General features: G+C 52.0%; 2 gene segments (V, D, J or C); both read right to left on the bottom strand.

Annotated features, from left to right (window-relative positions):
- Nucleotides 1–3,464: 3,464 nt before the first annotated feature.
- On the bottom strand, nucleotides 3,465–4,559 carry LOC141570476 (immunoglobulin heavy variable 3-23-like). The segment is given in 3 exon segments: nucleotides 3,465–3,478; nucleotides 4,000–4,320; nucleotides 4,424–4,559. Coding segments are annotated over 3 exon segments (381 nt in total).
- Nucleotides 4,560–8,799: 4,240 nt separating this feature from the next.
- On the bottom strand, nucleotides 8,800–9,370 carry LOC141570475 (immunoglobulin heavy variable 1-18-like). The segment is given in 2 exon segments: nucleotides 8,800–9,194; nucleotides 9,278–9,370. Coding segments are annotated over 2 exon segments (441 nt in total).
- Nucleotides 9,371–12,463: the final 3,093 nt, after the last annotated feature.

Raw genomic sequence — 12,463 nt, 5'->3', positions numbered from 1 at the left:
GGGTCTGGACTATGCTGGGGTCTTTCTTTGTGGGAAACGTTTCCTAACCACAGGGGAGATGAGAGCCCTCGCGATGGTCTTTCTGTGACAACCAGGACACACAGGAATTCGGTGCAGAAAAGGCCCCAGTGACTGGTGAAATGTCATTGCAAACAGTTTCCACTTTGTGTGTTGGCTGCTGAGAATAAGAGACATTAGAGTCACAAAGATGGTCGAAGTCTTGTCCCTGAGGGCAGCTGAGAAATTTCAGAGGAAATCTCTGTTCCCAACAGAAAATTGCTTTCCCAATCAGGACCACACCTGCTCCTGGGGCTGGTGGCTGTGCTGGGTGTGTCCTGAGCGCCCCCTGGTGTCCTGAGCGCCCCCTGGTGTCCTGAGCGCCCCCTGCAGCCAAGCCCCCTGTCCCCTGCAGGGAGGTTTGTGTCTGGGCTCACACTGACTTCCCCTCAATGTGTCCCTCGCACAGTAATACACGGCCGTGTCCTCGGCTCTCAGACTCTCCATTTGTAGATAAGCAGTGCTCTTCGAATCATCTCTCGAGATGGTGAATCTGCCTTTCACAGATGCAGCGTATTCTGTTGTTTGGCCATTAGCTTTGTTTCTAATGAAACCTACCCACTCCAGGCCCTTTCCTGGAGTCTGGCGGATCCAGTCTATATAATAGTCACTGAACGTGAATCCAGAGCCTTTGCAGGAGAGTCGCAGAGACCCCCCAGGAGGTCTCAGATTCCCCCCAGACTCCACCAGCTGCACCTCACACTGGACACCTGCAGACAAGAGACACTGTGCTTAGGAGAATAGACACACACACACACACACACACACACACACACACACACACAGGCCCCCAGTTTCTCCATTATGTTACCATATAAAATGGTCAATGTGAGAGCCCAGCTCAGCCAAAACTTCATGATGCTTCCCCTGGGTTAACTTCTGGAGCAAATGGAAACTGCAGAGACCCTGGGGCTGGGGCTGCTGTCCCAGAGCTGCGGGCACAGGGGCTGGGCTGGGTTTATCAGCACCCGGGGCACCTCATTTGCATGTCCTCCTCCTCTTAGGGACAGACAAGTGGAGCCACTGGGGGACGGTCCTCCATGGACTCGGAGAGACAAGCCCCGCCCTGTGAAAGCCAGGCTTTTCTAGGGGCTGGTTAGTCTGTGTGCTGTGGAGTTATCACCGAGGGTGTTAAACATACCACCAGTCTTGACACAAGCTTTAATTTACAAAGACATTCCTCATGTACAGTGTTCCGTGATTTTCCCACTCAGGATGAACTCCCCCTGTGTCCTTGTCCACACGTCAAAGTGCAGGGAGGTTAGTCACCATCTGCAGCACCCCGGGGCTGGTGGCCGGTGGGCACTGCAAGGGGTGCTCCCTGTGTTTTCAACATACAGTCAGTGCCTTTGTGCCTCTGTGGACTGAGATGCTTCAGAGCAGAGGAGGACAGTGGAAAGAAGGAATAAACGCACACAGAGCATTTTAACTTTCCTAGATGTTCTCAGCTCCTGGTCTCGTCATCCATCCTGCCTCAGTGACTTACCGACATTTATATCAAGTGACTGAGGTGCACACATTCCATGAGCCACTGCTCAACCCGCTGTACGGTGCTGTCACTCAGATACCACACTGCCATTACTGTGCACAATCTCTGGAAAACAGGACACCTTTAAATTAAAATGACCAAACCTGATCAACAGTTAAGCCCCTTGGCTAAAGGTCCTCGGTAGTGGACTTAATGTCCAGTACTTCAAGAACGCACCAGTAATCTCCCTGTGGCTGGGTTACTGGCAGGACCATGAATTTGTGGGTTTTACCCCCAGTACAGCGCTACCTTGCGGCACACAGATGTGCTACAATCTTGGGAGGGTTCATGGATTATACCCACTTCTAAAGCTTCCATTCCATTACTTCTGTTTGCAGCCTCCTGTGATCTTCAACCAGGACTTTTGGTTTTATTGAAAGAAACGTCAGAGAAAAACTCCTTGAACATGACTGGGAGGAAACTCACGACGTACTTTTAACAACAGATGCAGCAGTTAAACTCCCAGAAGTCAATCGTGGCTGTCGTATCGCACCACAGTCTGGATCCGTTCCAGGTGGTGTGTGAAAGTAGCACACACTGGGTGGTTTATGAACAACAGGAATGTATTTCTCACAGGTCTGGAATCTGTGAAATCCAAGGTGAGAGTGCTGGGAGATTTGATGTCTGGTGAGAGCCCACATCCTGGATGGTTCTCTTTTCACTGTAATCTCAGAGAGTGGATGGGGCAAGGGGCCTTCTCAGTCCTCTGTTGTCAGGTCACTAACCCCATTCAAGAGGGCTCCATCCCATGACCTACGCACTTCCAGTGGCCCCACCTGCTACCACCATCACATTGGGCATTAGGGTTCAATGAGTGAATTTTAGTGGGACACAAACATTTGGCCCATAGAAGCAACTAAAGGCTCAATTCATAATTTGACCCAATGGGAAGGTTACTGTAATAGAGCGCCTCCAACAGGACCTGCATAGATCCTGCGGAAGCTTGTCATGTCTGGAAGCAGAAGCTGACCAGAGTTTTAAGAACAAGTTGATGACCTTGGATCGTGGAGAGTTTCCACTTCAGACTGTGGACGAAGACTTCTATCTCTGCTGTTGCTGCTGCTGCTGCTGCTGCTATTACTTACATGTAATCATTCTCGTTTTCTGTGAAATAGAATTGTTTCCCACTCATAATGGTCATTATCCCCTCTTCACTCATTTGGTATAGTTGTTAAGTGGAGTAAGTAGTCAGACTCTATTTTGTGATGTTCGACGCTAACATATTAAGGTTCATTCTTCCCTCTTCTCCCTCTGTGCACATGTGTGAAATCTGAGGAGAAAGCACGGGCTCTCCCTTGTTTGTTGCAGGTGGGAGTTTGAAACCACACAAGCCCCTCCTGTGAGCAGGACCCGCCCTGTCCCTCACAACTGAATCACAATAAAAACCCTGAGCCAGTCTCCTTTGCTGGATCTACCGAAGTGTTTCTGACCTGCTGGAAGACCGGCCCTGCTCTCAACAGACACCTCAATGATGGAGGTGACAAACCTTTCACAGTGCGTGTGTGTGAGTGTGCGTGTGTGTGACGTAATCACTTGTGGTGGGATCCCTTTTCATCTGCGTGGTTTCAACTACTATTGGTGCCACGAGCATGGTGCCGAGTCAATGAGCTCCACCCTTGGGAGTCTTTCTTCTCTGGCTTTGGGTTTATGGTCTCTGTTACCTGAAGCCCAGCACACACGTTGCCCTGCTGCCGGCTTGGACCAGGAGCTGTGTGGTGCTGTGCTTCACTGTTCAGACCAGCAGAGCCTCTTTCTGGGTGTAGGTGACTTAGGGCAGAAGATGTGCTGACTCACTGGTATTCACCCAATAAGTAAGTGGGTGTAAGCGGCCATATTGTGTGTACATGTGAGAATGTTTTCCTCCTATTACAACAAACCTCTATGATTCGGACACTGAAGAGGTAAACACAGAATCATGAAGCAAGAGAGGTTCCCAGGAGGAAACTGCTATATGCAGAGGAAATCCCAGACCCTGACAGGAAACGAGCCCTTAAACACCATCGGCACCTGCTCCTGGGATTCCTCCCTGTACCCAGTGGGTCCTGGGTGCCCCTGGTGGTACAGTGTCTCTGGTGGTGCAGAGTGCCCATTGGTGGTCCTGAGGAGCCGTGCTGGTTCTGAAAACCTCCTGGTGTTCTGAGTGCCTGGTAGGAGTTCTGAGTAGCCCCTGGTGTCCTGAGCGCCCCCTGGTGTCCCGAGTGCCCCCTGGTGTCCCGAGTGCCCCCTGGTGTCCTGAGCGCCCCCTGGTGTCCCGAGTGCCCCCTGGTGTCCCGAGTGCCCCCTGGTGTCCTGAGCGCCCCCTGGTGTCCCGTGCGCCCCCTGGTGTCCCGAGCACCCCCTGGTGTCCTGAGCGCCCCCTGCAGCCCAGCCCCCCTGGCCCCTGCAGGGAGGTTTGTGTCTGGGCTCACACTGACTTCCCCTCACTGTGTCCCTCGCACAGTAATACACGGCCGTGTCCTCGGCTCTCAGGCTGGTCATTTGCAGATACAGCGTGTTCTTGCCGTTGTCTCTGGAGATGGTGAATCGGCCCTTCACGGAGGCGGCGTAGTATGTGCTACTTCCACCACTACTGATGGCTGAGACCCACTCCAGCCCTTTCCCTGGAGCCTGGCGGACCCAGTACATGGCGTAGCTACTGAAGGTGAATCCAGAGGCTGCACAGGAGAGGCGCAGAGACCCCCCAGGCTGCACCAAGCCTCCCCCAGACTCCACCAGCTGCACCTCACACTGGACACCTGCAAACACAGAGACGTCCTGGTCAGAAACTGTCACACATCCACTGTTTCTCTCACTCATATTCTCTCACATACTCAGAGTCTCCTGTTCTCCATAAATTACCTCTTAAAACAGCAACAAGGAAAACCCAGCTGAGCCCAAACTCCATGGTGTGTCGTCTGTGCTCAGTCCTGATCACGGAATGGGGACACCTGGGGATCCCGGGGCTGGGGCTCCTGTCCCACAGCTGCAGGGTCAGGGCTGGGCTGGTTTTCATCAGCAGAGGGGCCCCTATTTGCATGTCCTCCTTCCATGTAGGGAGCTCAGGGTTGGACACCTACACAAGGCGGGGCCTCATGCAGGCCTGAGTGTCCTGGTTAGTTGGTGCCCACGTGAGAGGTCAGGAAAACATGATTTCTTATACGTGATGGTGCTGGAGTGAGTGCTCAGCACCCATTACCTCATTTCACTTGTATGTGAGCACCCAGAACAAGTGACCGAGGTGTCAATCCACCTTCATGTTGCAGAGGTGAAGCTACACACGGCCGCCCAGAGGAGCTGTGTGACGTGTCCAAGAGCACATATCAGCTGAGAGGGAGCCCTGTACCCTCCCCATGGACCCACTGCTCCCCCATCCCACTCCAGGGCAGGGATGGACATGCCAGGTGAGGTTCCAGAACCTGTTTCCTGTAATGGGAACATGTGTGATATTTCTGCATGGTAGTATTTACCTAAGAATGTGGAGAATTAGGGTTCATGCAGATGCAGTTTTTCATAAGTGTGACCTTTTGTGCATTGTTGTCTGTCTGTAAGTCTTTCCTCACCAATTTTCTATTTTTTCCTTGTAGTGGCTTCAATGATGCATATTTGACCACAGTAAATGGCCCAGATCAGGAGGATGCAGGTCTTACCTGAATCTATAGGCATTTTATTGGACCTGGAAGCAGGAGCACGAGTGGGAACAGCCCCACCCATTGTCCTCTCACTGGGTCATTCCCTGTGTCCCACCGGAGGGACTTGTGGTGATGCCCAGCTCAGGGGGCTTCTCGTGCAGGAGACCAGCAGGTACGGAAAGAGCCACCATGGCAGGGACAAGGGACCCTGTCAGTAGCGTGGGGCTGTGACTTCACAGTGGGGAATGAACAGGTTTAACTCTTAGTGAACAAAGGAGGGTATATGTGGAGCTGCTCTGTTTTGATGACATACGGACAAGTGCCATCTCAATATACAATTGAGTGAACAATACTAAATCCACTGGTGAGTGAACATAGCAGTGGGAAGATGTAAATGTGTATTGTCAGTCACATTGTATCTAGTGAATTGTCCACATACATGTTCCTCGAAGCAGAAAACTAAAATAACACCTAAATTATCCTTGCTGAAACATGCAGACTGACAATCCACCAGAATCCCCAATCTGTCTATATTATAAGTTAGATCCCTAATTGTATTTCAAAGTTGATGTCAGTTCTGACAACGTCATGGTGTATCCTCACCCGTCTGCAGCATCCCCACACCACGTCACTGCCCTGTGGAAACAGCCCCCTGGGTCTCCACCAGGACACTGAGGAGGAGGACACCTGCCCTCACCTCCCATCACCGTCAGGCCCAGACCTCAGTGTTTGCCTCCTGAGCTGCACATGCTGAGCTATACGGGCAGCTGGACAGCAGTGAGGGGTGGATGTGCTCTTCTTCCTGGGAGATGACCTTGGGGTCTGGGGACACATGTACCCCTGGGAAAAGGGCCCCGGGCTGCACATCCTGTGAGAGTGCACTCGGTGTACACGTGGTGGTGGTGCCCTCCCCCCTGGGTACCTCTGGCTTCCTGACCTTCAGGGAGACCAAGAAGATGGACGTGTTGACAAGATGCTTTTCTATCCCTGGGACTTGGAGATGCTGAGAAGTTAGAGAGAGAGTCATGAAGCTGATGGAGAGGCTGTGGGTTTTCAGTAACCACAAGGGCCATTTACACAGAGTCTCTCTGCCTAGACTGTCATGAAAGACCTACAACAAGTTAATAGAATAATTGGTGAAGTCAATTAGGAACACCCAACATCAGGAGGAATGCTGTTATTTAAGGTTGATTATTCATCTATGACATAGAAGTCACTGCTGTCCCACACTCATGGCTGTTACATGATTATAGGAGAGGAAGTCATTGCAGAGCCTGGTCCCTGGGAACTGTGCACATCACCATGGTGACAGCGTATTCTAAATAGGAAAGTACAGTACGGGGGATACAGTCAGCAGGATTGTGAAGACTGTGTAGTGTCAGATGGGCAGTCGCTTATTGGGGGTTCCCTCCATAAATTAAATAATGTGTAACCACTATGCTGCACACCTGATACTAATATAAAACAGTATTGGACGTCAACTATAATTTGAAATTTCGTCTCATAGATGTGTAGTGCAGCATGTGGAATGTAGTCAATAAAGTTCTAATAGGAAAAGAAAAGGGAGGACACTTCTGTGTTTCCAGAACCTTTAGAAAACAGTTTCTGCTGCGTGAATGTCAGGAGGAGGTTTAAGGAGCATGGAGACCAAACCCTGACAGGAGAGCAGCCCTCAGCCAACTCCTCCCGGGACGTGAACAGAGCGCGTCCCGAGCGCCCCCTGGTGGTGCGCGTGCGCCTTTGTCCCAAAGCCCCTGCAGACAGACTGTGTCCCTTCCCCTTTATCCAGCATCAGTGTGGGACGCTTGGAGCCCTAGTGCTGTATACCCTCCTGTGCACAGACTTTTTCATTACCTGACCCCTCCATTCCATCTCTTTGGAAATGCAAGCGTCCGTAACTCTTACCCTTTGCCTGCCCTGCAGTTGTACTTTAAGAGACAACTTGTCTTCTAGTGTCACAGACAGAGAGGCTTTTACCCCAGGATAGATCCACCCAAATTATGACCCATAACTGATTCAGAGATTGTATTTGGGACTTTTGAGATGATGGTGCTCATACATTTCAGACTGGATTTCATGGTTCAATGAGTCAGCTTTTGGGGGATGTTGGGAGGTTCTAACTGTAATTGGCCTGTGGGAGGCGTGTGAATATGTGGGGGGCAGAGGGAGCTCTGAGATGGTCTGAGTCAGGCCTGGACCTGTGAGTGTTTGATGGGAAAAGGGGCTTTGTCATTCTGGTTCATTTAGGCACCAGGGGAGGAAAAGGTTTTCCTGTGTTTTCTGAGTGACTCCTGATGCATCCACAGTGTTCACAGCAGAGGGAGGCAGAGGGAGATTAGATCCAGGAGAAGAAAGTAATGTGACCTCTGATGGAAGGTGACCTCCTCCTGGTGTGACGTTGGAGGAACAGGACATGGGATCAAGGAATGTACCTCTAGCAGCTGGAAAATAAAATAAACAGTCTTTACCATTCTATTCCATGTGGGCTGCTATAAAAAGTTCCATATCCTGGTACGTTATAAACAACATACATTTACTCCCCACAGTTCTGCAGGTGGCAATCCAACACCAAGACCCCACATGGTCACCACTGGTGAGGGCCCTCTGCCTGGTTCACATCCGGTGGCTTCCTGCTGCGTCCTCACAGGTTGGGAGGGGCAAGTAAACTGTCTGGGGCTCATTAGAGAGGCTCTGCTCCCCTTCCTGAGGGCTCTGCTCTGATGACCTAGCCCCCACAAGTCCCCACCTGCTAACAGAACCCTCCCTGGGGGTTAGGATTTCAACACACACATTGTCAGACCACAGCTTCCCCCCAGTGCCTCCAGGGTGTGCGTGGTGCTGCCAACACCTTGATATCGTCCAGTGAAACTGCCTACATGCTCTGAGCCCCAGACAGTGAGGGAATCAATGTGAGTAGATCTGAGCCCCGAGTGTGTGGTAATTAGATTCAGTTGTCCTGGGAAAGTAACAGGCTGGACGTGAGTCTCACATCATCCAGGGTGTCCCCTCATTGCTCCCTGTTGTGTGAGGACCCCCAGGACTCCCCAGGGACAGGGACACCCGCAGGCTGGGGTCTGAGGGGAGGAGCCTCTTCAGGAACTCACCCCTGCAGGAGAGGCTGAGGGGACGGTGAGCTGACGTAGACTGTGCTTGACCTGGCACACCTGTCACCCATGATGTTGTCACCACGTGTCATGATGGTCCTCCCAGATGTCATGTGTGTGGTGCTTGATCACACGTGGGAAGTAGAAATTCGTGCTTCATTTTATACTCACTGTTGCTCAAAACACAGTTCTGTTTTTCAGAAATAAGGGAAATGAGAGAACTTCCTAAGAAACTCTAGAGTCCAGTTTCATAATCTACCTGCCACTAAGTGATCCTACGTGATGTCTGAATTAACATCCCTCATTCAGAGAAGAACCATTTTCCAGACCTGTGCTTTCCAAGGAATTTGAGACATGATAGGGTCCTTTCAGGAAAGGCTTTCCCTGGTTCTTCCTTGAGGACGTTTGGACCCTGGAAACCTTTCCCTGAATGACTGAGGTGCCCCTGAGAGCCTCACTCCTCGTCTCAGGTTCCTGACTCTGTGTGAGGAAGTCAGGAGACTCATCGTCCCTGTCGTCTCCTCAGCCCCGCACAGCTGCCCTCTCCCTCAGGGTTCCTGACACTCTCAGGATGTGGGTCATTCACTGTGTCCCCTGCACAGTAATACACAGCCGTGTCCTCAGGTCTCAGACTTCTTAGCTCCATGTAGGCTGTGCTGGTGGACGTGTCTGCGGTGATGGTGACTCTGCCCTGGAACTTCTGTGCGTAGTTTATGATACTATATTCAGGGTAGATCTGTCCCATCCACTCAAGCCCTTGTCCCAGGGCCTGTCGCACCCAGTTCATCCAGTAGCTGGTGAAGGTGTATCCGGAAGGCTTGCAGGACACCTTCACTGAGGCCCCAGGCTTCCTCACCTCAGCCCCAGGCTGCACCAGCTGGACCTCGGAGTGGACACCTGTGGGGAGGAGACAGGAGTGGGTGGATCCCCCGTGACTGGCCCAGGTCCCCTCATCAGCCAGGGACTGGGGAGCCCCTTACCTGTAGCCACTGCCACCAGGAAGAGGACTGTCCATCTCCAGTCCATGGTGAGGGCTGTGCTGTCAGGACGTCTGTAGGGGAGCGTGTGGCTGTGGGGCGATGCTCTCAGGGCACAGACATGTCCGTATTTAACCCCGCCCACCTGGGCTCATTTGCATATTCATGAGCAGAGGGTTTCATAGCTGAAGACGTGACCCACGTGAGAGAAGCTCAGTGACACAGGACCATGTTCAGTGGGCGTCTGAGGGTCCAAGTCCTAATCCCTGATGGAGGATATGTGTCCCCTGCCAGGTCCCTGAATCTGTGCAGACAGAGCTCCTCACACTGAGGAACAAGCCCCCCCAGGACATGGTCCTCACTGAGACTCCACCTTTGAATGACACGGAGACAACCTGAGCCTGTTCTGGGCTTTGATCTGAATGTCTCATCCTATGGTCAGTGTCTGTCTTCAAATTTTGAAAATTTCAAACTGGCAAATTCATCCTTTTCATCCAGTGTTTTGTTTTGTTTTGTTTTGTTTTTTTAACTAAAGCTCATTGGGGTGACAACTGTTAGGTTTTATTAAGACAAACTGTATTCTTAGAAACTTCAATTTCAGTTAGATTTTACTGCTCATTGTCTTTGGTAAATTCTCCTGATAGAATAGGATATTTACAGACACTTCAGCAGTCTTTGCCCAAATCTTGCTTCAGAGGTTTCTAGAAAGAGGAAGGAAGCCCCAGGCCCTCAGAGGAAGCCCCTTCCTTTCCCCTCAACACCTGCTCCTGGGGCTGCAGCCCCTGCTGGGCGGGTCCTGAGCGCCCCCTGCAGGACAATCTGTGCCCTGCAGGGGAGGGACATGTCTGGGCTCACAGGGCATGACCTCTAGCGTCTCTAGTACTGTGTTAAATGTCTGTGACCTGACCTCACAATCCTCCCTTAGGGACACTCTAAGGTTTTAACATCATGTATGAAATAATGAATGGATATAACTAAACCCCAACGACTCTGCAGGGAGATGTTAAGCAAGTGTTTTATAAAAGACCCAGGGAGCCCCTTCCCTGTGGCCCCCAGATGCACTGACAGAGTCCAGAGTCCAGAAGGTCTTGGGAACTTTGAGGGGGGAGGGAGGCTCTTATCTCCTTAACATTCCTCTTCTTGAAGGTGACATCAGGAAATTCCTGGATTGTCATACAGCCCACTCACCTCTGCTGGTCAATAAAATAGACACACACAGAGGGAATGATTTCAGGAGGAATGGACCACAAAGTGTCCTAGTCCCCTGTACTTAATACATGGGTGTGGGGGCAGAGCCCAGAGAGCAGTTTCCAGGCTCTCGGCCTCCCGTGGAAAGGTGCTGGCTCGGGTAGTAGATGCCCGGCAGCTGTGGCTAGATGGCCGTCAGCCATGGCCCTTGAGCCATTGGCCACTAATATAACTGCCGTGGCTGCGTTAGGGAGGGAAGTCGAGGAGAGAGTCAGTCGGTTGGCAGAAAGCGGACAGCAGGTCGCACATCGTGTGAACCCAGCCTCCAGTGAGACTATAGTGTTGTGACTCCCCTATCTGTGGCTCCGTGGGTGTTCCCCTTTGGCCTCACCATGTTCTGTGTTCTTATGTGGGGAGCGGGAGCAGAGACCCTGCAGGCCTCCCCGCATGACAAAGGAGCGGGACCAGAGATCCCATAGGACACCCTGCATGACAATGGGCTGTCCCCCACTCTGATCCTAGGCCTGGGGTGTGACTTCTCTTGTAAATAAAACCCCAGGAAATGTGACACACGCACAGACTTGGGAGGAACCTACACCGTGGATCTGCTGTTTCTCATAGCCCATGGGCCCTGCAGAGGACCCATGAGATGGGCCAATCTTGTCCCACAGATTGTTAGAATCAAGGCCCAATCACACTGTTGCCCACTCCTGGCACCTGCAGTGGGCGTCCCTTGGAGAACCCATGTCTGCGGGAGGGGAGGCACCTGAGAAGTTGGAGGAGGAGGAGGCAGCACCGTTGTCAGCTGACTCAGGTGAGGCTGCTCGTGTGTGTGTGATGTTATGTATCCTTATGATTAATCACCTGTGACGTGGTCCTCTGGGTCTGGCTGTGACCTCCTCAAGGGCTCTCCCGTGGTCAGCTCACTTCCCTGTGACCCCTCCCTTCCCGCCTGCAGCACCCACAGTTTATTCCTGACTCTGTTACCCTGGTAACTGTACCCCCTCCCTAGGTCTGTCATAGGTAAGAATCCCACCCACCACTCAGAATAGGGTTCTGGAAAAGTCCTTCCCCTGGAGGGTCTGCCTGAGGTAAGTTCTGGGTGGATTTCTCAGTGTTCGTCCTCCCCTCCCCCTGTCAGGGACATGAGGGGACCCACATGCATCCTCCCTGGAGAACCTGGATGTGTCTGGAGGGAAAGCCCCCAGAAGTGTGGGGTGTGGCCCCAGGACCCCTCCCCCACAGGAGCCCACCCGTGTGCTCCATCCACTCAGAATACTCCCCTGGAAGTGCTCCTACCAGCTTGAGCCTCCAGCAGCTTCTGCTCCAGGTGAGCAGAGTCACCTGGACTCTGGATGTGCCTGTGTTTCCAGTTATCACAGTGGAGGCGGTTCCTGCAATTTTAGTTCTGTGATGGGTTCAGGAGACATAACTGATCTTCATTTCTCCAGGTTCTCTTCTAAGCATGGCAGTGATGATTTCCAAGATCTTTAATGTTGGTGCAGAAAGCAGATGGACCTTCACAGGTCATCTCTGACCTGTTACTAGAGGTGGGAATCTCACCTCACTAAGAGTAAGAGGCACCTGGACAGACATACTGAACATGACATCACTGAAAGTCTTAGCAAATTCAAGTCCCTCCCCGGAAGCTGGAACACGAAAAGTACAACAGGCCAGGAACCTGTTAATCCTCAGGTGATGTCACACTTGGAAGGGTATCCGGGCCCCTGGCTAGACCCAGGAGGTGCCCCTGCAGTCTCACACTAGGGACTTGAGCTCCCACTCCTTAAACACAAGCCAAGCAGTGAGAACGCTGTTTCCCAGGTGGGTGCAGAGCGGGGTGGGGAGATGGAGGTGCCCTTGGCTTCCAGGATGCACTGGACACGTGGCCCCAAATCCCATCTGAGAGGCTCTGATCCAAGTGTGAGGACGTCTCATTAGCTCTGCCTTTGAAACCTGTGGTCGTGTAGGGTGATCAGGAATGTGACGTATTTCCCTCTG

This window comes from Rhinolophus sinicus, linkage group LG03 (genome assembly GCF_036562045.2).
Source record: "Rhinolophus sinicus isolate RSC01 linkage group LG03, ASM3656204v1, whole genome shotgun sequence".
In the NCBI taxonomy this organism is placed as follows: domain Eukaryota; kingdom Metazoa; phylum Chordata; class Mammalia; order Chiroptera; family Rhinolophidae; genus Rhinolophus; species Rhinolophus sinicus.
Note: the sequence above shows the minus strand (reverse complement) of the source record. Positions and strands in the feature narration are given on the sequence as shown.